This window comes from Tenrec ecaudatus, chromosome 2, assembly GCF_050624435.1.
Source record: "Tenrec ecaudatus isolate mTenEca1 chromosome 2, mTenEca1.hap1, whole genome shotgun sequence".
Classification (NCBI taxonomy): domain Eukaryota; kingdom Metazoa; phylum Chordata; class Mammalia; order Afrosoricida; family Tenrecidae; genus Tenrec; species Tenrec ecaudatus.
This window is the reverse complement of record NC_134531.1, coordinates 68,305,842-68,331,240: the sequence shown is the minus strand read 5'-3', so window position 1 is coordinate 68,331,240 and position 25,399 is coordinate 68,305,842. Positions and strand designations below refer to the sequence as shown.

The 25,399-nt window shown below is 50.2% G+C and overlaps 1 protein-coding gene across 1 annotated transcript; it reads left to right on the top strand.

The window, feature by feature from the left end:
- The first annotated feature begins 688 nt into the window (after nucleotides 1-688).
- On the top strand, nucleotides 689-24,211 carry ZNF366 (zinc finger protein 366). Its single transcript, XM_075543041.1, has 4 exons — nucleotides 689-2,023; nucleotides 4,930-5,121; nucleotides 18,548-18,722; nucleotides 23,685-24,211. Exons 1-4 carry the CDS (start codon nucleotides 689-691, stop codon nucleotides 24,209-24,211), a joined length of 2,229 nt encoding a protein of 742 aa, XP_075399156.1.
- Nucleotides 24,212-25,399: the final 1,188 nt, after the last annotated feature.

The window sequence follows — 25,399 nt, the reverse complement described above, 5'->3', positions numbered from 1 at the left end:
GGGTCGGAATCAAGTCGACAACATGAGACTCCACAGTTGACGTTGTTAGGGGCCATTGAGTTCACGTCCACTCGCGCCAAACCCGACATGACAGAGTAGAACGGTCTGGTCGCCGAGTTTGCTTGGTCGAGTGGATGGCAGTCCCCCTCCCTCGGAGGCACTGGGTGGCTTTGCACTGCCCGTCTTTGGTCAGCCACCAAGAGCTGAGCCGCCATTGCGACACCTCCTCTGGATCCTTCAGTCACCGTTGGGAGGTGGAACTTACACCTCAGAGAGCTATGTCACAGCACAATGTGCCCCTAGGTGTGGCTTTGTGACTGCAGCAGGTCCCCTCACCTCCTTGGACTTTGGCACCCTCGTCTCAAATAAGGACCGTGCCCAGGCTCAGTCAAGCGCTCCGTGCCCGTCTCCCACTGTCCTGCGGGAGTGTGTGGTGCTGACCCTGGTCCCTGGAGGTCCAAGGTCCCTGGAGGCCCACGCCTTCCACACCAGCGCCTGAGCCCACAAGGGGGAAGTAAGGAGACGTGTGGAACCACCCCGGGGTCCAGGAAGGCTCCGTGTTTTATGCGGATGTGGCTTCAACAATTTGTTTTTAGGCTACCTAGCCCAGGCCCATCTGGAAAAGGGTTGAGTTGTTTGTTTGGCTTTCTAAACGGTGTTTCTCTCCCTTGAAGGGCGCCTGCCAAGGATGCAGAAGGAAATGAAGATGGGCAAAGATGAGGATGCGCACTTCACTCTGGGTGTGAAGAGGACTCCCTCTTTCCCCCACTGCCTGCCGCCGCCCGTGGGGTCCCGGGAAAAGGCCCCCCTGAGGCACCCCTTCCCAGAGGCTCTCCGGGGCCATTTCCCCCAGTTTCGGTATGAGCCCTCTCCAGAAGAGCTAGACGGGTTCCCTGGGGACTTCGAAGGAGGAGGGTCTCGCAAACGGAAGAGCGTGCCCACCAAGATGCCCTCCAGTCACCCGGAGGAAGAAGCGCCCCTGGCCGTCCCCTCGGAGGAGAACGAGAACCGCGGCTCGGCGAACCTCCCTTCGCTGTTCCCGCAGCCCCCGCGCCCCAAGTATGACTCCCAGATGATCGACCTGTGCCACGTGGGCTTCCAGTTCTGCCGTCCCCTGGAGCCCCTGGGGGGCAAGCCCATCAAGCAGGAGCCCGTGAAGCCCAGCGCCGTGTGGGCCCAGCCGAGCCCCGCGCCCTTCCTGCCGGCGCCCTACCCCTACTACCCCAAGGTGCACCCCGGCCTCCTGTTCCCCTACTTCCTGCAGTCCTCCTCCCCCTTCCCTTTCAGCCGGCACCCCTTCCTGCCCAAGCAGCCCCCTGAGCCTGTGCTGCCGCGCAAAGTGGAGCCCCGCGAGAGCGAGGAGGCCAAGCAGAAGGTGGAGCGGGTGGACGTGAACGTGCAGATCGACGACAGCTACTACGTGGACGTGGGCGGCGCGCAGAAGCGCTGGCAGTGCCCCACCTGCGAGAAGTCCTACACCTCCAAGTACAACCTGGTCACCCACATCCTGGGCCACAGCGGCATCAAGCCGCACGCGTGCACCCGCTGCGGGAAGCTCTTCAAGCAACTCAGCCACCTGCACACGCACATGCTGACGCACCAGGGCACGCGGCCCCACAAGTGCCAGGTGTGCCACAAGGCCTTCACGCAGACCAGCCACCTGAAGCGCCACATGATGCAGCACAGCGAGGTGAAGCCGCACAACTGCCGCGTGTGCAGCCGCGGCTTCGCCTACCCCAGCGAGCTCAAGGCCCACGAGGCCAAGCACGCCAGCGGGCGCGAGAACATCTGCGTGGAGTGTGGCCTCGACTTCCCCACGCTGGCCCAGCTCAAGAGGCACCTGACCACCCACCGGGGCCCCATCCAGTACAACTGCTCCGAGTGCGACAAGACCTTCCAGTACCCGAGCCAGCTGCAGAACCACATGATGAAGCACCGCGACATCCGGCCCTACATCTGCTCCGAGTGTGGCATGGAGTTCGTGCAGCCGCACCACCTCAAGCAGCACTCGCTCACCCACAAGGTGAGCCGCGGGGGCCGGGGTCCCCTCTCCCACCACTGGAGGTGTCTGCTCTCGAGGCCCCGAGCATCCGTTTGGTCCATTCAGTGGGAAGAGGCAAGACCCGAGCACACTTGGCGGGGAGCCCAAAGGTTGGAGCCTCCAAAGGCTGGGGGTTCGACTTCCAGAAACTCAGCCCTTACAGTTCGACTCCAACACACAGGGATTGCCGAGGCTCACAGGGTCGCCACCACTCGGAATCTACTTGTTCACAACGGGCACTGACCACCCCGCACCCCCCACCCCAGCTCTCTGAAGTCTAAGGTTGACCCCAGACCAGGTGACCCAGACAAGAAGGCAGACATTCTGCCGTGAAGGGTGCAACACAGGGATGAAGGCAGCAGAGGGTGACTGCGCTGTTGTTTCCTGCCGTCCCCTCCTCTCCCCACCCCTCACCCCCACCCCTCACCAATCCCTGTAATTCTCTTTCTGGAAATTTCATTCAGGAAACCAGCCTGAGGAAAACTCCCCAGCCAGGCAAAGGGCCTCAGATTCTGCCTACCCAAGATCAATTCTCCCCTGAGGTACACCAGTCAGAACCTTCTCTTCATCTTCCGCTACTGAGGCAGGGGCCACCTGTTGGGTGGTTTTCTCTCCTCATTGTGAGAGCTGCTCAGTGTCCATTGACCTTGAGGGAAGGAGAGCCAGGCCCAAGCCCCACAGGCCCTGAGGTTCCAGCGTTGAGCCTGATTGGGTATAAATACCCCGAGGCTTGTGTTGCAGAAGGCGCAAGAATTCCTCCTTTCTCTGATGGTTTTGGCTTTATCTTCCCCTAGCTCAGGTCATCAAGGAGAAATATAAGGCCAAGGGCCTACATTTGGCCTAGTTTGGAACCAAATCCCTGGTTTCTGGCCAAAGCAAGTCCCTTGAGGTGTCTCTGAAATGCTCTCCCCAGCTTCCCAGACGGGAGTGTCACCCTCCTCCCCTTTACCCTCACACCCTGGACGGCCAGTAACTTCCCGTCCGTAGAGACTTCTAGCAAGCCAGAGTTTCTAAAACCTTCTTTAATTCTGAAAGGTCAGTGGAGGACACTGCCCAGCCAAGATAACATCTTTTTCTCTGAGAGAATGGGTTTCATTTGCTAGGTTAGGACAAAGCACGGGGCATTTTCTAGCTCTACCTCAAAGTCCAAATGGGGGGCTGCCCTGTGGGCCCTACACAAACAGCTCCTGTCCCGGATTTTCAGAAGGCACTTGGAGATGCCATCCAGGGGGCAGTCGCCCTGCCAATTCCTGGAACTGACAATAGACAGCCTAGTCACAAAGCCAGCCAGCAGCTGAAGTCAGGGAGTCCGGCATGTGGAGAAAAGGGATCTCCCATCACTTTTTAAAATAATAGAGAGGTCTAAAAATACATACATAGCCAAAAAGGAAATAAAAATAGGAAGAGCAGCCTGGTGCCTGAAATAAGCTGTTTTCGTTAGGAGATGTTGTTTGCTGCTTTGTTAATAACATGCAATTGTGAGAGGTCGTGTTGACTGAGCAGTCCCTGGTGGCTCAGGTGCTTCAGCACTGGGCTGCTTACGGAGAGGTTAGGGCAACAGTATGGATGGAGAATATTAGAGTTGGACAGAATCTCCGGGTTCTGTCACTTCATCGTGAGGTGAGGAAGGTGACACCACCCAAGGCCACATGACCTGTCTAAAGCTAGGATACAGCCAGTTAGTGGTTGGGCAGAGACCTGAATCCCCCATTGAATGCCGTGGATTTGCCAACACTGATGTGTGGTACTTTCTGCGCATGCCCAAGCATAAGGCAGAGGAGAAGCAGCAGGAGGGAGGGGCCGAATTTCTTGGAGCCCCCAGCGTCCTTACATCACTATGGACACCAGACTATCTGGACTTTGTAAGGGGGGTTTGGAGTTGCCCTAACCCGATGTTGTTATTGTTAGGTGCCATCGAGTTGGTTCTGACCCATAGGCACCCCAAGTACAACAGAAGGAAACACTACCTGGTCCTGCACCATCCTCACAATCATTATGATGTTTGAGCCCATTGTTGCAGCCACGGTGTCAATCCATCCCCTCGAGGGTCTTCCTCTTTCTCACGAATCGTGCAAGCGCCTTCATTTTCATGTCATGGCTCTCTGTTTTCCTTCCTCAAAATCTCTCCTGCACGAGATCTCTTGCAAAGGTTTGGTAAGGGACGCGATGGTTAGTCACAGATGCTCGGCTCCCGCTCCCATGGCAAGTCTTGAGCTGCTGCGCCCAAGCCCTTCTCCAGGCGCAGTGCTCTAGCTCAGAAAGCTGTGGCCTGTCAACTGCCTCTAAGACAGAAGCCAGCTTGGGGGAGGGTCCCTAGCCATGCCCCACAGAGGTCTCTGTGGCGGGGCCTGTGAGGGCCCAGGAGGTCGACTGACCGTCTGCTCTAATTTATCCAAGTGTAGCTCTGAGTTGTTTCTCCAGGATTTTCAAGAACATTAATGAGAACCCGATCGAGGTTTAGTTTTCATCTGGGAAATTATATCATCCATGATAAAAAGCTTTATTTTTTTTTCATTATCATGAAAGCTGGATTGTAGACTCATTCTATTGATCGTTCTACCATGTTCTCACCTAAATCCTACTAATCATGGAGAACTCTTACAGGAGAATTGACCCCAGCAGCAGAAGGAACAGCAAAAGCAATAACTTTCTTTTCCTCGAATGGTAAGGCTAGTTTTCAAAAGATTTAAAAGAAAAAACAAATCATGTAATCCGTTCTTGTCAAGAAAATAGCACTTAAACAAGGCCAAAGCCATTCCGTTTGGAACTCATCATCCATCACCAAGTTCTCTGTGGATTCAGTTTGGCAGAGAATGAAACGAGGACCATAATCCCCATAAAAGTGGGTTCCCTGCTAACCACCTTCTCCGGAATCTTGCCTCCTGCAGGGCGTGAAGGAGCACAAGTGTGGCATTTGTGGGAGGGAGTTCACCCTGCTGGCCAACATGAAGAGACACGTGCTGATTCACACCAACATCCGCGCCTACCAGTGTCACCTCTGCTACAAGAGCTTCGTGCAGAAACAGACTCTCAAGGCTCACATGATCGTCCACTCGGACGTGAAGCCATTTAAGTGCAAGGTGAGTGCAGCAGAAGAGGGGCACTCTGAGGGTTGTGTGGAGGGTTGAAAGGAAAGAGCCCCAGAGGACCTTCTACTCTCTTTCATGAGCGGCCACCAAGGCCCAGGGTGGGTACCGGGGCACCTCAGGCACTGTCCCTTGCTCTGAGTATCGCTTCATCCCAGTGACGCTCCACCTGGGTGGCACTGTGACGTAAGCATTAGACGGCTAACCGGAAAGTCGGTGGTTCAGAGAGGAGCTTATCTGCTCCCATGAAGATGGACGGAGCGGACGTGATGGCAGTCGTTTGCTGCTGTTGTTTTTGGTGTGCTCATGCCAGCCCTCACTGGTCTCTGAAAAGTCTGCTGTCTGCCTCCCTGTGGAATCAGTGTCCAGAGCAAGTATGTTAGGGCAAGAGGGAGGGTGGGCTGCATGTGGGTAGAGGTAGCCAGTAGGAGAAAGTGTGAGGGGTCAAAGGTCCATTTGGAGAATGAGGTGTCTACTGGACGAAGGGGAGGTGGCGAGAAAGCTCCTGCTTTAGGATGGTGAGATCAGGGCTTACCCTCTCCCCTATGCAAGACAGTGAGTCGATCAGGCAAGGAACTCGAGAAGTTGTCCACAGTCTCTGCACCTTTCTCCTCCTCTCCTCCTTGATAGAAATGGAGGGAGGCCCTTCTAGACAGGATGGAGGAGATTTTTGAGGCTAGTCCCTCACATCGCTCAGAAATGCTTGGTTAGGCTTAGGAATAACCATGAACCAGTTATTTGAAGTAGTTTTCCCTTTGCCCCTAAATTATACGCAGTACAGGGATGGTAAAATATGGTGCTGGGGCATCCAATCTCCTCGTCTAACTTCACAAGGGAGGAAAAGAGTCCTGCTCAGCATCAACGGCCCACGACTGATGGCTGTGAGGTGGGAGTGAAATATACCTCTACCTTCCAAATTTCTTTGGCCAGTGCTGATGCCAGCGATCGCTCCCATTGTGATCTCCACCTCTCTGCTGGGTTTAGTAATGGCCACACAGAACCCACAGGCCACGCTCACAGCTATGCGGCTTATTGAGGCTACAATTCAATGCCAGGAATGCCTCAGGACACAGGTCTTCCATCAGAACTGCTTCTCAGAGCTGTGTCTCCAGACAGGTTTCTCTCTCTCTTTGCCCTTTAGCACCTTGGTCCTTTGACCCCTTAATTTGGCCTCTTCCCCTTTCAAACAAGAGTGACTTTATCCTTATTTCTGATGATAAAGGATCAGAGATCCCACTCTGTCAATACATCTTGGCCCAAAGGTAGTCCTCTCTCTTGCTCCATGGGTGAGCACACCCACTGTAGCGACCTTGCCCCTTGGGCCCCAGTTCCCTTCCTTCTTGTGTCAGTTTCTTGGTTCTGCTGCCTCTGCCTTTGCCATCTCTCACCATCTCTGGTGTTATAACCAACTCTCGCTTCTTTGAGTCTAAGAGGTTCTCAGCACTGGTGCCCCGGGTCCAAGCTCTCCTTTTGGTAGTAGTGAATTCTCCACTTTCCGCCTCGCGGGTGGCTCATCTTAAGCTTAAGGAGATGACAAAACTGACCCTTGCTAAGGTTCCACGCATCTTATTTGCATGGTCCCTCCCTCACAAGGGTTCTGTGCATCTTATTTGTATCATTAGCACGCATCTAATCACCTTGTTGGGCCATAAGCATCTTATTTGCATTATTCCATCTAATCATTGGTGGGGGTGGGGCACACAAGAGGTGGAGGATTACAAACGCCAGGCATTAGGGGTCATCTAAAAGTGACCCATCACACCACAGAGACTGAGCTTCTTCGCGAACATATTGCGTTAGATCAAGTGGCTTGGAGTTCTTATTTCATCACCTGAAGTGATGTAGGAGCTGGAGGTCTCTAGGGCCCTTTGCACTGACTGATGTGTTTCACAGAAACATCAGGTTCCCAAGCCTGTGGCTCCCTGCTTCCCTTGTCCTTTCTCCACTTCTAAATTTAGGGCGAATCCCGTTCAGGAGGGGTCGGTTTAATCCACGCAAGGTACAGACAAAGTACGCTGGCCACCAAGAGAGGGCCGAAGGGAAAGAGGGAAAGGACCCGATTCAGCCAGGGGTTGAACCTTCTACTCGAAAGGAAAGTTTTTCTTTTCTCGGGCACTCTGTCTGATGGGGTCCAGGTGGTGTTTCTCTGTTGATCCCTAGTTCCAGAGCCGGGTTCACTGGTCCTCCTTTAATCTCCCTCAGCTTGCCCCTCGCTTAAAGGAACCCCCTAGGAAGCCGCCTTTGTCCTGTGCTGGCCACTGCTGGGGTGGGGTGAGAGGGGTCAGGAACCAGAGCTTCCCTGGACCCGTGTGGGCTTTCTCCGGAGATAGGGGAGGGAATTTCTCTCTGCAGCCCTTTTCCTGCCTCCCACTTGTGTTTCCCCTCCTTTCCTTCAAGTTCCCACTAGTCTGAAAGTCAAATTTATGTCCACCTTGAGTCAGCCAGGCCAAGGGGCCGGGAGGAGGTGGGGGTAGGGGGGCGGGGACAGAAAGGAAACTGCAGGCAGGATCGCCTGCATGCTTTTCAGGGCCTTGTGCTCAACCACTGTACGGATGGCACAGGACCGGCAGTGTTTTTCTCTGCTGCGCACAAGGTTGCCGTGAGTTGGAACCGGGTGGCTGGCACCTGGCAACAATACAGAATGAAAACATGAGGCGCTGGGCCCAAACCTTATTAAGTACTTCAAGGGCAACTGGGGACCATGAAGCCAAGCACAGAGCCTTCTGAGTGTGGGACTCTGGGTGACGGCATATGCCACGCTCCCAGGAAGCCTGGGTGCCTGAGCTAAAGAACTGCACAGACCACCTCTTCTCTGTCCCTCTTGGCATTTCTTTGCTCTTCTTCCAGCTGGCTCCATAGTGCCCCTGGGGCCCCTTGTCTTCAGCAGAGCCGTTCTATCCTTTCCGGAGTTTCCTGCCTCCCCCAGTGGGGTTGCAGACAGGCTCTCTTTGCCTCTCTATCACTTCTGGACTTGAGCTTGCTCTTGAGCTTCGGGCGTCAAGCTGCGTTGCTTTTGTCTTATTAACTGGCGGTCGAGTAGATGAGGTGGCTAAAATATGGGGGAGCCCTTGGCACAGTTTGGTGGCAGTGGCCATCGCCTCCTCTCTGGCTCACGGTGACTTCACATGTCACACAAGGGAAGGGGGTCCCATCAGAGACCCTCTCCAGGACCATCAGTCTGTGGGAGTCCGTTGCCGAGGAGACTGCGTCCATTTATCTCACTGAGGGTTCCTTTGCTTTCACGAACCTTGTCGTTTGTCAAACAGGGCACAGGTTATGCCACCTAACCCAAACCCAGCACCCTGTCATCTTGTCCATCCCAGCTCAAAGAGGCCCTCCAGGACAGGGTAGAACTGGCCCTGTAAGTTTCTGAGACTTTAGTTTTCTAAGGGCATAGGAAGCCTTACCTTTTTCCTAGTGGTTTTGAACTGCCGACCTTGTAATTAGCAGCCCAACATGTAATCACTATGCAAACAGAGCTCCTAGGCACAGTTTCCAACCTCCCCGCCCTCCATCACTGTCTGTCAGTGTGGGGCAATGTGGGGGCTTGGCTACTGTGGGCTACTGGTCACTGGCATTTCAAATATCAATAGGGGCACCCGCAGTGAACAGCTTTCCATTTCAGCAGAGGGGCAGGACTAAGAGACTGCCCCCTACAGCACTTCAGAGGAATTTCCATGGAAGCCATCAGGGACAGCAAGGACACATCGTCAGACACTAGAAACCTCATGAGTAGCAGCAGGGCACGGGCAGAGAGAGTGCCAAAAACGCTGAGGGGCTGCAAAACAGACGAAGACCGTTGACAAGAGAGATTGGCACGGTGACTGCAAATGGGCGCGACCGGAACAAGAACTGTCAGGATGGCACAGGACCAGATGGTGTGTCACTCTGTTGTACATAAGGTCTCTTGGCGTCCTTTCCAACTCAGTGACACCTAACATCAACAAAACCCTTAGTGGGCCAATCCAACCCTCTTTCATCTCCACCTTACCCATTTGGGGTCAACAGTAGTGGAGAACCAGGCAGAAAGCATCCCCGGAATGTAGGGATATGTTGGACCTGAGAATGAATGAACAACTGCACCATACAATGCAATCCAGACTGAGCGATGCAGTGAGCACTCTGGCTTAATGTTTCAGGGCCCCCTTGTTAAAGAGGCTCCTCCACCCCAGTGACGGATCCGTGAGTGTCTGCTTGTGGTTCGGAGGCTCAGTTTTAATCTGCCTTCATTTTGTTGAGGGCTGATTAGTCCCTGGCCTTTTGAAGCCACGCCACCAGGCCCTGTACAGGCACAGACTGGACCCTGGCATGCTAGTTTTGAAACAATGCACACTTTCCACTTGACAATGGGTCTGGGTCTGGCTCCGAGATTGTGCAAGTCATCTGCATGAGTTACTTCCTCATGGTGGGTAGGTCCTCTCAGGAGACTGAAGGCCAGGAGGCTGCCTGGAGAGGATATCGATCATGACAGCAAAGATAGCTGGATCTTAAGGAGATTTTTGTCACACTAAGACACTGCTCCATTCTGACACATGTCTGAAACCAGGACCGATGTCAAGCACCTTGATCCAAAGCCTACCGTCTCCTGGAAAGTGCTAGAAGCCTACTGCCAGGCTCTTGCCCTCTTCCATCTCCCTCTGGAGTGTCATCTGCTTGGGGTCTACAGACTCCCAAGTATGTCTGGGTCTAGATAAGTCATGAAGCTTATCGTGTTTGCAAGGGAACTCCAGATCCCACTGGGTGGGCCGCCTAGCGACAGTCCTGTGGATGTGGCAGCCCGTCCACACTGGGCTGGATCCTTGGGTAGAGACTGTGGGAGTCTGAGAATAAAGAGAGGGAGGGAGAACCGTTTGCTTATTGGTATGGCATTCATGGAGTCACTGGGTGATTCATATCATTGACACAATCCGCCCCGGACCCAAAGGATGGAGCGTCCAGAGGCGCCTCCATTTTGGTTACATAATTCATAATCACGGGCTGACTGGCTGCCTGGCTGGCTGCATGGAGATGGTGAAGCGCAATCCTAGACTGCGAAGATCCCCAGTTTGACTGAGGTCACAGGGCAGCCATCTGCAGTAGAAGTGGCGGACAGGACAGCAACGAAAGAGCTAGGCCTTGTTCGAAGCCACACCCAGAGTTGCAACTCTCCAGTTCTTCCAGAGATAGACCCCAATTCTTTTGAACCAACACTCCTCCTGCTGCTGCCATCTTGGAAACTGCTGCCCAGAGCAAGCAGAAAACGTTCACTCACAATGGGATTAGGCACTAACTAGAGGATGGAAAATTAGAGGAGAGGAAAGGTTTCAATTCTGTGTTTCTTTCTTAACTGACGTTAAAAAAAAAAAAAGGGCTGCCCCGCCGGGCGTTTTTGCTATTGGCTCCATGTCTGCTCTCCCTGTTTCCGGGAGACTGCTGGAGGCTGCCCAGAGGCTGGTGCCTGTCGACTGAAGTCGCGTTTCAGAAATAGGCTTCCCAGATTCGGCGTACGCATGCACGCACGCACGCACGCACGCAGGGGCTGACTTGGATACTATCCTTGCAGCAGCCACCCTCTAGCATAGCTAAGAACCAGCTGCCGCCTCTGGGAAACCTGTCCAGGAAAAGCAGCCATCCAGAATTTCCGGGACAAATTCTCCTTTGAGATGGGTGAAGCCCGGACCTGCCTAAGCGATGAATCACCGGGTCATCTGCAGCCTTGTGCGAGACCCACACGGAGGCCTGCAGGCCCCGGGGGCCCAGCTGTTAGACGATCTCCCTGAACAGGGTCCCCGCTTGGCCTCCGCCAGACTGGCAATCTTTCTCCCCCATCTATTCGAGGCTCCACGAGGGGAGAAAGTAGCTGGGGAGGTCTTGAGGTCAGGGGCCAGGGGTCAGGGCTCTCGGGCTGGCATGGAGGGAGTTAAGGCGGTGACCAGATAGAAGGGGTTTGGCAGCAAGGGCCTCCTCGGCAGAAGGAAGGATATAGCTGTATGAGTGGCCTGTTAAACAATGCCTCGCATGTCCCCTGGGGCCGGCCTGCAAATAGATTTCATCTTGCTTTCTCTTGTACTTTTCAAAGCTTCCTGTTTTCTCACGGTCCTTCTGGAAAGTTTACGGTCTCTCGCTCCCTCCCTCCCTCTGTCTCCCTTTGAGGAAAGGAACACCCGTCTTATTAAAAGAGAGAGAGAGAAGAATGTAAGGGAAGGGCCTTTCGGAAGGGGCCCATTCTGCTGGGCTGCAGGCTGCTGCTCTTTGACCTCTCCTCTGAGAATAGGAAAACACAGGCTTCCTGGCGCATCTGCCCCGGAGCGCAGAGCAGGCGGCTCAAGTGGGGCAGTGTGCCTCTTGTTGGCACAGTTGTCCTTTGACCCCAGCCACGAGGTGGCCTGCTGGCCATCACCCCTGTCTGCACAGAGCAGATGTCGGCACTAGGACTCATGGGAAATTGCCTGAGGGTGACTCCTGGCCGTGGACTGGGGAGGGAAAGGACATCCAGAAACCCTAACCCAACTCACTGCCATCGAGCCCATCCTGCTGCCCAGCGACCTGTGGGACAGAGTGGAACTGCCGCTGTGGGTTCCCAGGCCGTCCATCTTTCCCGGAGCAGAAAGCCTCCTCGTGCAGCTGACCTGCAGTGAACAGCCCACCAGGGCTCCTTGGGAGAGGACAGAGGGAAAGGAGAATTTGGAGTTCCTGTGGAGATGAAAGAACAGGGAAGCCAGGGCATCAAGCAGCACTTTGATGGGGAGAATGGGCCTCCCCCCCCTACCCACCCAAGCCCTCCACCTGAGTGAATTTCCTGTACCCAGGCACATTTCCCAGAGCTGGGCTCAGCACGATTGCTTCCGTTTCTGCTCTGTCACAAAGTCCCTGGCAGGTACTCACTGCAAGGAGGCGTCACTCTGGTCTTTCCTTTTCCATTCCCTCCAAATAATTTGGTTTAAAAAGATAGCACTGTCGTCTTCAGAGAGCTTTCTCTTTCTGGCATATAAATGATTCAGATAGGTCGGTGACCACGATAGACGTAGAGCTGATATCGAACTCTTACTATTTGCCAAGCCCCTAACATGAATCACCGCACTTGATCCTCACCGTGGCCTTCATAGGAACTAGGATGATTATGGACATTTTATACAAAGTGGAAGCTCGGCCGCTCTCTGGATTCTCACCTTCACCTCTCCACTCTGTCACTTGAAGCCTAGCTCTCCATGCAACTGTTTTCTAAGCAATTTGATTTGGATATAATTCACATGCCATATGGTTAAATCGTTTAAAAATATTAGAAGGAGTTATGTGATTATCATCCCAATCAATTTAAGAACATTTTCTTCATTCTTATACCCATTCATTTTAGCGCCTGATTTTGTAGTGGTTGTGCATTGGCTGTTAACTTCAAGATCAGCAGTTTGAACTACCAGCCGCTCCTCAGGAGAAAGATAGGGTTTTACTCCCATAAGAAGTTACAGTCTCGAAGACTCACAGGGGCGGTTTTACCCTGGCCTATAGGGTCACTATGAGTGGGCATACATCAGTGGCAGTGAGTTAAGATTCCCTGCCATAACCCTACGGAAGTCCTCGATAGAGTTACCTGTCCTGGATTTGATATGAAGAAAATCACACGCAAAATAAAAAAAAATCAACAACATCAACAAAGTAAAACACATAAAAACCTCAATCCAAAAGAGGGCAGAAGATAATAGAAAGCAGAACAAATTAAAATGTGTCAGAGGGAAAACAAATAATATGTTACATATTAATCTAAGTATATCTGCAGTAACCTACTTTCCAATGCACACTGCCTGAGGGCAAGATTCTTCACAACCCCAGTCAATGGTCTCTGGGAATTCAATGGAGACTTGAAGCCCATGGAGACTCTGCACATGGATTTTGAGCTTTCACAGTCATCCACAGCCTTCTGCAAACTGGATACTCAGAATTGAAACTGTAATACAATTCCCTCCTCTGATCTTGGATTTTATTACTTACAATTCTTGGATCACACAGGCTGATGTGCTCTTTCTGTGGGACTTAGCTGACACTTCACTAAATTGGCTGCTTGTTTTATGACAAGACTTTAAGACCCCCAAGGCTATATTCTTTCTGATAGCTAGGCACCATCTGGTTTCTTCACCTCATTTTGCATGCAACTCATTCTTTCTTCCAACTCGCTTTTTAAGAGTAGTTCAAACTGTTTACTGCAAATTTATATTACATGTTGATGTCTACTTCCCTTTTAAAATGTGGAAATGCTGAGATTTAATTTCAGAGGCAGACTAGTGTTCCTCACTAGAACAACGGAGGGCTCAAGAGAGGGGACGGAGCTGGTAAGATTAAATCAGATTCCTCATGACTAAAGTATTTACCTGCACTCTCCCTCCTCCCTAATTACTCAGTGCCCCCCAGCAATAAAAAATATGGAACCATAGCCTACAACCCAGAATAAAGTGTAGGAATTCGACTTTGCATCTCTCTGGATCATTCTAGCGTCTAGAGCAGTAGTTCTCAACCTGTGGGTCTCGACCCATTTGGAAGTCAAAAGACCCTTTCAGAGGGTTTGCCTAAGACCATCAGAAAACACAAACATTTCACAGTCTATCATTACATATTGTTTTGTGATCAATCACTATGCTTTAATTATGTTCAATTTGTAACCATGAAAATACATCCTGCATATCAAATATTTACATGACAATTCATGACAGTAGCAAAATGACAGTTATGAAGCACCAATGAAAATAATTTTATGGTTAGGGGTCACCAAAACACGAGGGGCTGTATTAAAGGGTCGCAGCCTTCGGAAGGTTCTAGTGCCTGCAGCCACAGATAATAACCAAAAGAAGAGCCTCCCAACTCATGGGCCAAACCCTCCGCTGAGTCCACTCTGACTCCTCGTACGGAAACCTGTGGGACAGACAAGCTCTGCTCCGTGGGGCTTTGGAGACAGTCAATATTTGCAGAAGTTCACAGCTTCATGGTTCACTCGAAGGGTTCGAACCAGGCATTGTTCAGGTAGCTTAACCCATAGTCCTATGAGGGAGTCCCATTCCACTGTGGGAGCCAAGTACAGAGGACACCTATCCCTCTTCAGTTCTCTCACTGGTCTATAGGGCTCTGAGCCACAGGCAAGTCTGCACTAAAGGTAATAGTGTAGCTGACCCTCTGTCTCCTCTCCCCCTACATGCATGGGGCTTAGTCATCTATGGCTTAAGCTTATCAGGCCTTCTGCTGGGATGTGTCCCACCTTTTTTTCAAGGTCACACAGTTACTGAGCAGCAGAAAGATGAGGCTTTCTGCCCCTGAAAATTGTTACAGTCATAGAACCTTACAGAGGCAGTTCGACTCCGCCCTGTAGGGTCACTGCATCCAGTCAGCTCCATGGCAGTGAGTTTGCATTGTTTTGTTTTGTTTTGTTTTCTCGTGCAGCTGGGCAGAAGAGACAATAAAAGACCAGCAAAATAATGAGACGTGAAGTGGCAGTACATGCCGTGACATGGCTGAGTCTTGAAAACTTAAAAACAAAACAAAACCCTCACCACCTTCTGATCAATTCTGACCGTGGCACCCCTCCCTGTAGGGCAGAGGAGAAGTACCTGCAGGTTTCCAAGAGTTTAACTCTTTGTGGAAGTAGAAGGACTCCTCTTTCTCCCAAAGAGTGGCTGTTAGCTTCAAGCTGTCGACCTTCTGGTGAGCAGCGCAATGCATGACCCAGCACCCCACGAGGGTTCCTTTGGAGACATTAGGTGGCGTGAAATAAGTCAGAGCCAGAAGGGCAAATGTTACGTGCTCCCATGTATATGAGCTATCTAGACAAAGCAAAGACCTAGAGATTATTGGTTATTAGTAGTTTCCAGGGGCAAGCGGAATGGGAGAGATATGGGTATCGCTTTTAGGATGCCGCACTTATGTTCAGAGTGATGGAAAAATTGGAAAAGGATCACGGTGATGGGTCACAACACGGTGGCCTTTATTAATCTCACTGAATGGTACCGGGACAAACGGTGACTGCTTTATCACACATATTCCACCGCAATAAACACTTGGAAAGGCAGGCAGAGCCTTCCTCGTTGTTACATTCCACTGAGTGAGCGTGACCAAGACAAACGCCGAGTGCAGGTCAGATCAGACTTTGCAACAGCAAGATAACTCCAAATCATCAACAAAGGTGGAGGCTGTTTGTTTTCTAGAACAACCTATAATTGGAAATGTTCGTGTAGAATCCCGAAGTTTCAGGCTTTTTGACTTAGCTCTTATGACGAACTGGATAAAAACTAGCTAATAAATATACCTCTGCTAGATCGTTCGCATGTATGCAAGACTGAACCACAGGCAGATGTACCCTTAACCATCTCTATTGAGACTAAAAGAGAGCAAATATCCGTGTATGGACTTCTCCTGAGCCTGGGCTATCAGACCAACTCTGTCACCATTTCTTGTCCTTGGATCATCATTTTCAAGTGAATGAAACCACTTCAGTCTGAATGGCAAGCTTGGAACTATAGAACCCTGTTTCTGTATTCAAAAGTGATTCTTGCTAGTAAGGAAGCAAGAAGTTCTTAAAATTCCCAAACATGAATCATCAAAAAATACAGAACTAACTAGTCATTAAATACACGTGGATTATCTGTGACAATTTGTATTGCCAGACTGGCATCCTGTTAACACCCAGGATTCTTTGAAGTTCACAGCCAAGGTTTCCACTCGTTACATCTGCTCATCTTTGATGGTCAGCTCAAATCTCATCTCCACAGCCACCTGACGGAAACGTGGCTTTCACTAGTAAAAATTCCATCCAGAATCTCCATCATCGGCCTTAAGAGTATAGCTCAGTGGGAAAAGAAAACCAGTGAGAGTCTCAGGGGCCACTATACCCCAAGTTCTCCCTTCCCGGCTTCTCTATGGGGCCGTTCTTCTGCAATAGCCTTTGAGGAGAAGGAGGGAAGGCGGATGAGGCTGTGCACTCCCTTTGAACACCCAGGTCCAAGAACACCTCCAAGTCCTTCCTCAGCTTCCTCGCGGCCAACCAAGGGGGACTAGAATTTCCAACCCTTACTGTTCGGAGGCTAGGAGGCAAAAGCAAAGAACAAAACAAAAACAAAGCCCATCGCCATTGAGTCCGTGCTGACTCAGAGTGATGCTCTAGGACAAGAACTACCCCTTTGGGTCTCTGATACTGTAACTCTTTAGAAGACTAGGAACCGCTCTGTCTTTCTCCCTTGGGGTAGTTGGTGGTTCCCATGGCTGACTTTGCAACTAGCAGCCCAGTGCATAACCATGGGGTCACCAGCGCACTTGGGGACAACAGACATTAAAAAATACTTCAGGCAGTTGCTTCCATTTTAAACGTTCAACATCTGCATAAATAGCCTCTGAAAACAAAGGTTCTCATCTTCCCAAAGAAGTTGGAGAACCTCTCTTGTGGTCCATCATTGCCTTTGAATTTTAATCAAAATAGAAATGATAAAAAGAAAGCGTGTTTAAGCGTGTTTAAATAGTTTTGCACCTCGGGTTCTTCAGATCTTGACCCTGAGAAAGTAGACACGTCTCCTCTAGATGTCTTCCTCATCCCCTTTAATCTTGACATTCACCCAGCAAACAGCAAATTCAAACATTAGAAAAGCAAGGCTTGGGGTAGCCCCATAGAAGAGGGGCATGGCATGTGTCCACACAATATCGTCTGATGGCCCCTGTGCGGAGTTCATCATCCCAGCTAGCGACTCAAGTCCTGTTTGCCCTTCTGTGAAAAAGGCGTGCTAATAGCATCGTCTCATGACGACGACAAAAACTCACTGCCAGCGAGGTGATGCGGACTCATCATGACCCTATAGGAGAGGGTCGACATGCCCCTTTGGGTTTCCAAGACTTTAAATCTTCCTGGGAGCAGGAAGCCTCGTCTTCTCCTGAGGGAGCGGCTGGTAGATTTGAACCACAGATGTTGTGGTTTGTAGCATAGCCCACTACACCACTTAGGGCTCCTGGGACAGAACAGGGCTGCCCCTGTGGGTTTCTGAGACGGTAAATCTTTATGGGAATAGAAAGTGTCAACTTTCTCCCATGGAGCTGTTTTCAAATGACTGCCCTGAGGTTAGCAGCCCAATGTACAAACCACTATCCCAGCAGGGGTCCGTGCTCACTGCCACCAAGTCACTGCTGACTCATCACAGCCCTGTAGGACAGGGTCGAACTGCCTCTGTGGGTTTCTGTACTGTAAATCCTTATGGGAGTAGAAAGCTTCATCTTTCTTTCATGGAGCAGCTGGTGGTTTCAACAGCCCAACATATAATCATGAGACATTTCAAGACAGGTTTGGTATGGTGTTTTTCATATTGTAAATGCTCCGTGAATATTAAATAGCCTTAGCCTTATTTAAATGAACCTCACTTTGAGCATACTGCTTTTTCAGATCAACTTTTTTTCCCTTTTCTTTTCCAAAAGTTGCATTCAGCAGGCCCTTTGAAGACTTTAAGATGTTTACCTTGAATTAAAACAAAAACCCCGTTTTCAGGAGCATGACTAGCTCAGTCCTCCTTCGCTGCTCCACTCGTGAGCTTGCACCGAATCCAGCTTCTGGCTGACTTCCGCGGGGACTCTTTCCTGGGATGGCTTAGACCCATGTCAGGGATTGCTGTAGCAAAATACCACCAAGGGACTGGCCTGAAGCAGCAGAAATGTACTGTCTTGTGCCGTTCTGGAGGCCAAGTCATCCGGGGCCATTCTCTCCTTGTCCCTCGAGGGCAGTGTTTCCAGAGTGGTGGCGGGAGGCCGCAGAGACAGAGACCTACACCTTACCCTGCATTAGGGGCTGCAGGGCAAATGCTTTTCATCTCCAACAGCACACGCTGAGCCTTTACTTTTTCAAACGGGGCCATAGGCCCAATTCTTTGGGCACCCCATGCTCTAGAGTCTAGAGCAGCGGTTCTAAACCTGTGGGACATGACCCCTTTGGGAGTCTAAGAGCCCCTTCACAGGGTCACCAGATTCATAACAGTAGCAAAATTATAGTGATGAAGTAGCAACGAAAATGACTGTATGGTTGGGGGGGGGGGGTCCTTCCTGGTCTCTTCTGCCTTGTGGGAGCCCCGGGGGGGGGCGGTTCGGCATTGCTTGGCCTTCAGATACATCTTTATAAGGCATGTCTCTCTCCCCTGTGTGACCCCATCTCCATTTCTGTCCTCCCCTTTGAAAAGGCATCACGCAGAAGGGGATAGGGCGTACTGAACATGGGCATGACCTTGTTCTCTGTTAACATCTTCAAAGAACAGTCCTGTTTCCAAACTGGGTCTCATTCCCAGGCTACCAAAGATTAGAATTACCACCTCTCTTTTTGGGAGACACAATTCCACCACATACCAAACATACCAAACACTGAGATCCTGGGCACGGATTCCTCTTGGGAGGGCCCGCACCCATGAATAACCAGCCTCCTCGTCACTGTCTTGGTCAGCTGTGCGGGAAGGAATTCAACCGGATGCACAACCTGATGGGCCACATGCACCTGCACTCGGACAGCAAGCCCTTCAAGTGCCTCTACTGCCCGAGCAAGTTCACCCTGAAGGGAAACCTGACTCGCCACATGAAAGTCAAGCACGGAGTCATGGAACGCGGCCTTCACGCGCAAGGTCAGTGCTCCTCTGGGAGCTGCCAGGTCCATGGGTGGGGAGGGGGGGCTCCCGAAAACAGATAGGGGTGGAGGAATTGGTTGGCTTGTTTTGTTTTGTTTGGGGGGGGGCATTGCTTCGGAGGGATACCTTTCTTTTAAAAAGGAGCCTGACTGCTAAAAGCACAGCTTAGGTGCAAGAGCAGGCTTACCATGTTTATATATATATATACATATATTCATTTAAGCCAATAACTGGGGATAATAAGTAAAAATTAAAATGTAGAAAGTAAGTGGAAGGTCATAAGAATGACAATCCACATTGTCTGTGGTTCCTTTGTCCTAAACATTGTATTTTGTACACGGTCACTTTCAATAATCACACCTTTCAGCTGTCCAACTGCCATTGAGTCCTTTCTGACTCATAGCTACCCTGTAGAGCATGGTAGAATTACTCCTGGGCTGGAGGAACTTCTATTATCCCGGTGTTATGGATGAGACAAGTGAGATGAAGTTGGCCAACAGTGTGCTCAAGTGGAAAATACCAGTGGCAGAATTGGAAGCCAGAGCTCTCTGACTCCAAAGCCTCCATTGCATCCCATTTGACAGAGGGCACAGGACTTGATCTCTTCCTTTCTGAAAAGCAGGCCGTCAGCTCTGCAGTAAGCAGCAGGGGGTTGATAGCTGTTCTCCTTTGCCTGTCCATACTAGATGCACCCGAGAACAATCCTTCCTGCTCCATTCGGGCTGACGAGGCCTTTGTAAGACAGGGGCTGTGTGCCCCTCTCAGTCCTACCTCAACTCATGAGAAGTCCTTCATTTCTTGAGCTCCTCAGTCTCAGAGCCCATAGCAGAGAAAAGTCTATGGTCTGAATTCACAGGGTTCTTTCTTAGTCATCTATACAGCCAGGCCTTTAATAAACCTCTGCACCTCTGCCACAGGCAGTGAGCCCGATGGGGACGGAGGTCATCTTCGTCTTCCAAGAGGACTCTATGCAGGTGGACAGAAGATAGTTCTATGTATAGGTTGCAAAGTAATATTAACTGGCTACTGCTTACTGCTCACTATTGCCAAGCACAGGCAAAAACACTTCGGAGACACTATTGCTGTTGTCCACAATTCTCTGGGAGAACCAATGTTAATTCCCATTTGATGCAGGAGGAGACCAAGGCCAGGGGTGTTGGATGCAGCGCCCAAGATCAGAAGCAAGCCTGGGGTCACAGCTCTTATTCTCACTCGAGCAGGTGTGAAACTGAGCTAGGAGAGCGAGGTCATGAATTCTGAGACATGGGGGGATTTGTCTTGGATGCTGCTTGCTATAGTTTATTGTGCCAGCCTGGCCGACAAACACAGTAGGATTAACTGAAGGGCCGAGGGATAAATGGCTCGGTGAGCCTCACCTTGGTTGTTCTGTGCCTCAGTTTAAAGGGGTACACTACCTGTGGGATGCCTAGCCTGTGGACTGTGTCCCTGTAAGTTGAGGTCCCTTTAAGCCCACACGATTGGAATGTTCATCTCTGGAGCTGGGGACCGACAGTTGATGACAGTTGGGGACCTGCCTTGCTGTTTGCTACCTGGGTATATATAGCCCAGCTCTCTCTACAGAAGGGGACTGGCACCTGGCAGCTCTCAAAAACCTGAAGGACTGCTAGTGTCTCACTGCTTTATAATTTAATTGTTAATTTATTGTATTATCTATCTGTATATTATTTAATGGTTTATTTCTTGAATTATATATCTATCTTTATAAATATATTTATATATAATTACTAGCAATCTGGGTTGTCTCTAGAGAACCCTGTCCAATACACTGCTGCTTCTCCTTCCCTTGCAAAAGAAGTGGTGAAATAGAGATGCCTAGTCATTAAAAACACAAACCAAAAGAAGCATGCACGCAAGCATTCCTGCACACGCAGCATGAAACCAAACGACTGTGGCTTTCAGAATATTCCCGATGAAATTCTGAACCTCACTGAATATATGGTGACCCCTGGATGACAGGGAACCTCAAAGACACACTGCCATCGAGTCGATTCTGACTCATGGCAACCCTACTGGACAGGGTACAACTGTCCTGTGGGTTTCTGAGACTGCAGCTCTTTGTGGGAGTAGAAAGCCTCATCTCTTTCTCCCATGGTACTGCTGGTAGTTCCAAATCCTGACCTTGCAGTCACAAAACAAGGCCTGGAGTTTAGGCCAAAGCCCTGGAAAAATTCTGCTTCTAAGAACAAAAGCAGTTGTTTTTTTGGTTTGTTTTTCCTGAGGACATGTTTCTCTGGAATCATTTGTTGCATCTCTAGTTGCCTGAATCACTTCCCAAGCTATGCCTGGATTTTTCCAGGAGAGGGAAAGTTCGCTTAATTGCCAGAACAAGAAACACTCGAGTAGTAAGGACACAGTGTGTCACCCACCCCTCCACCCCGCATCAAAAACTGGAACTTATCACCTGGCTTACTCCGATGCTCAGTCCTTACAAGGCCCCTAACAGCAGTGGCATTCTTCTGGAGAAAATGAAGAGCATTGCTATGTATCAGTGAGGCGCTTTGGGGGAAACCTTAACAGGCTTGCGTCATCACGCCTTTGCCTACAAAGGATATTCGTATTCTCTCAGTCAAGTTGTTGAAGTGTCGCCACCTTCATGACCTTGATTTGAAAGACTGCTCCGGTGTCTCTGACAAGATTAAAAGTACAGACAGCTTTGTTACCTGGCAGAAGCATAAAGGAAGCAAAAATGGATATCAGATGGGACCCCACCCTAGAAGCCTGGTTCTCCTGCGGTACAGAAGGATCTACTGGATCTCCTGGATCCCATCCTTTCCATATCTTTTCAGTACTCCTGTTTCAGAGGCTGAGGACTGGCTTAGAGTTGGTCTAAATGAATGATCAACTCAGATGACATGCTACAACATATCTGTTGGCACTAAGAAGTCCACCCCTTTCTACACCCTTCAAGGAAACCTGGTAGCACTGTGGGTAAGGGCTCAGCTACCAAACAAGAGGTTGGTGGTTTGAACCCACCCACAGGGTGGTTCTCTCCACGAGAGAACTAAAAACCAAATTCACTGCCATTGAGGCAATTTTGACTTAGAATGGTCCTATAGGATGGAGTACAACAGCCCCTTGGCTTATCTCCAAATAAGCAGCCATCTGAGTGAGATATCCACTAAGGCCACATGGAGGAAGCCCACTGCCATCAGCCATCGAAGGATGGGAATCTCTATAATCCGAAGTCAAAGGAGAGATGAGTACCAGGACCTACAGTGTGAGAATCCGATGTGCAGAAGGCGATGGATGACAGTGGGAGCCAAGATTCATTTGTGGAACTACATGGGAAACAAGCCTCCGAGAAGTCCCCTGTCTAAAACCGAGGGACGGGAGGAACGTGCTCACTGCACAGAGTGCTGAGGAAAGAGGAGGACAGAAGACCAAAGGCATAAGTCTGACCTGAAGAGTTAAAAACTTATCAGTAGATCCCCCTGTGATGTGGGCTGAACCTGATCTGGTTTCCAAAGTTTTCTGTATTTTTGGTTTGTATTGTTCCATTTGTTTTTGATCATTCATAGTAGAGTGTCTCTCAGGGGTGTTATGTCAATGGAGGTCTCCCTCTTGAAGCTGCGTCATATGCCTTTCTGTTTTTCTGTATATGAACCCCCCAGTATTGATAAACCTACAGGGACAGCAAGTAGAATAAAGGGCTCGAGGGGGAGGAGGGTACAGTGGGGGGGGGGAAGGTAGCAGGGAATAAAAGGGAGACAATGTCAAGGATTCCATGTAGAAAAAGAATGTCTGGAAATTGATTGTGGTAGCAATCAATTGATTGTGGTAGCGAGTCTACGTGACAGGATTGAACTGTGGAATGATACCTGTATTAAAGCCTAATTGATAATAACTTTTTTAAAGACAAAAAGAACACCCCCTTTGAGTTTCTAAGACTGTAAATCTCCACTGGCATTGAGAACCTCATCTTTCTCCCATAGAGTGGCTGGTGGTTTCAAACTGCTGACCTTGTAGTTTGCAGCCCAGTGCCTACCCTACCATGGCACCAGGGCTCCTTCCGTAAGGGAAAGATCTGTCCATTTGTAAAGATACAGTCTAGAAAACCCTATGGAGCAGTGCTACTCTGTCACATGGCGTCGCTCTGAGTCACCACCAACAGCACAGGGCCTTCCAGCTGAGACGAAGAGCGAGACCTACAGGACACGGAAGATGGCCGCGGTTGATCAGGGCCGTTGTATTCTATTCGTGGATATTCTGTGGACTGTGTCTGCCATAGAGAACTGTGCATGGAGGGTACCTTCCTGAACCCCAAGTTTAGGCTCTTGTTTTCAATATTTAGATCTACCGTTCCTGTATTGCTTTCTGACAATGAAATAATAGTTTGCAGTAGGAAGTAAAATAAACCTGTTAGAAGCAAAAACCAAAAGCTAACAGTCACCTCAGAATTCATTGTTTGTGATCATTTGCATCTACTCTTCTAGTTCTCTGCTTGTTTGTTGTTTTTTTTTAAGGTAGATAGGTAGGTAAGAGATAAAATTGGGTCTTCATTAAAAATACATATTTGGTTTTTTTTTTTAACTTAAAAGAGTGTCTTTTATGATCATTACTCAGTAGTTTATAGTATGGCTCTACTGTAATGTATTTAAGCCAACCTCTGTTTTGAAATGCGTGGATTGATTTCTTTAGTATAGTTTCACTATATTAAGCTCTGTGAAGAGGAACAGTCTTACACAGACTCTGTTTTCTGCATCTGCCTGATCCTTTTCATTCTGTAATTTCTCAAAAGGATAATTGCCGAGGGAAACGCCTACCTTCCAACAAACAAAAAAAGAAACCCAACTTTTGGTACCAAATTGAAATTCCCCTTGAGGGGCTGTGCCGACTTAGACACCATCTCAGACGATGCGCACAGCTCCACATCCCGCCAGTGGATTCTCTCCTTTTCAAATGACCCCCGTCATCGGTCACTCTCCTTTGCTCTTGCAGGCTTTGGAAGGGGGAGGCTTGCCCTGGCTCCCACGGCAGGCGTCCTGAGGAGTCTGGAACAGGAGGAGCCCTTTGACCTTTCCCAGAAGCCGCGGGCGAAGAGGCCAGCCTTCCACTCTGATGGGGAGAGTGCCCGGGGCAGCTCCTGCCATGAGGAGGAGGAAGCGGTGGAGAGCTGCTGCGAGTTTGAGGCCTGCAGCCCCGGCCTTGCTCCCCAGAACGGGCAGCTCTGCTCACCCCACGATCTATCCACAAAGCCCAAGCAGGCCTCAAGGTCTCTTGGAGAGCCCCGTGAGGAGAAGGAGGAGGCCGAGCTGGAGGAGAGGAGCAGAGACACCCCCGATGCGGAGGGCGGTCAGCAGCGAGCGTTCGCCCGCCGGGAGGAGCGGGTGAGCCGCAGGGCTCTGCAGAGCTCCCGGCGGGGCCCCTCTTTTTCTGATTACTTATACTTCAAGCACAGGGATGAGAGCTTAAAAGAATTACTGGAGAGGAAAATGGAAAAACAAGCTGTGCTTTTAGGTATCTAAGTGGACCGTTTTAAAATCGCGTCTGGAAATGAGAACGAGGAATTTCAAATATAGCTTTCTGCATGAATCGTAATTTGCTGGGGACTGGCCGGTGCTGCAAATCTTGACAAATGGCTCAGACCGAATGACTAGGGACAGGCCAAGGTAACGCACCCGTGCCTCTCGGGACGTTTGCTGGGCCCTCCTCGGCCGGGTAACACAGGAGCCGGGTGTCCGCAGGTGTGGTTCCAGGCACCTGTTGACAGCTCAGGATAATAAACTGTGCATATTCATCTGGGTATCTAATTGGAAGCTGACTCTAAGGTGCTTTTAGAAATTCTCTTTTCCTTCGACTAATATGCAATCCATGACAGATGTCTTGCTAGCTGCAAAAATACGGTGCTTCACCTGTTACCTTATTAATGACCGTAGTGACCCTTAGTTGTTGAATTCATGAGAGCAATCATAGTTTTTCAGAAACATGAAAACTGTAGTAGTTTTCATGGAAAAGTAGTTTTTTAGTATGCATAAAAAATAATCTCTATTAAAAATAAATGAAAAATGGCAGAGGAGGGTGAGTCTCAAGGATGACTGGAATTGACTGGTGGTATAGAAAGAACCTTTCAGGAGAACAGGAATCCTTTTGAGTAAGGCAGCGCCAGCAGTCGTTCGATTGCAACCGGTGTCTGTCTTGTTCTATCCTCGACCTTCCTGAGACGGTAGAGCCTTGCTTTCGGATGTCCCAGAAGTCCCAGGGGCTCTCGCTCTTCAGACTGCAAGCAGCTCTGGCAGAGGCCCCTCCTGAGACTGTTGCTGCCTGGCCCGGAGTCTCATGTCCCTGGAAATGACTTTGGGAAGAGGGTCCCCGTGGGAATAGATGTCTTCCTGGTGCTAGATCTAGGAGGGAAGTCCTCCCTGAAACCCAAACCCCAGCTACTTTGGAATAAGTTTTAGAATCATCATCAGTTTGTCGTTAATAAATGAGACAGCGAGCTGGCTTCTCAGTCCAGGCTGTGCCGTAGAACTTCTGCACGAAAGGCCATCGAGTGAACACCCTGTTGGCACAGCTCTGGCCTGGCACACGAACACACAGGGCCATGACGAGCCAGGGTTGACTTGATAGCAAGTGGTTATTTCAGGCTGTGTATTTGTTTGTTTCCTTGACAGTTGTTGTTGCTCTTTGGGTTTGGTTTGTGGAGGGAGACTGTT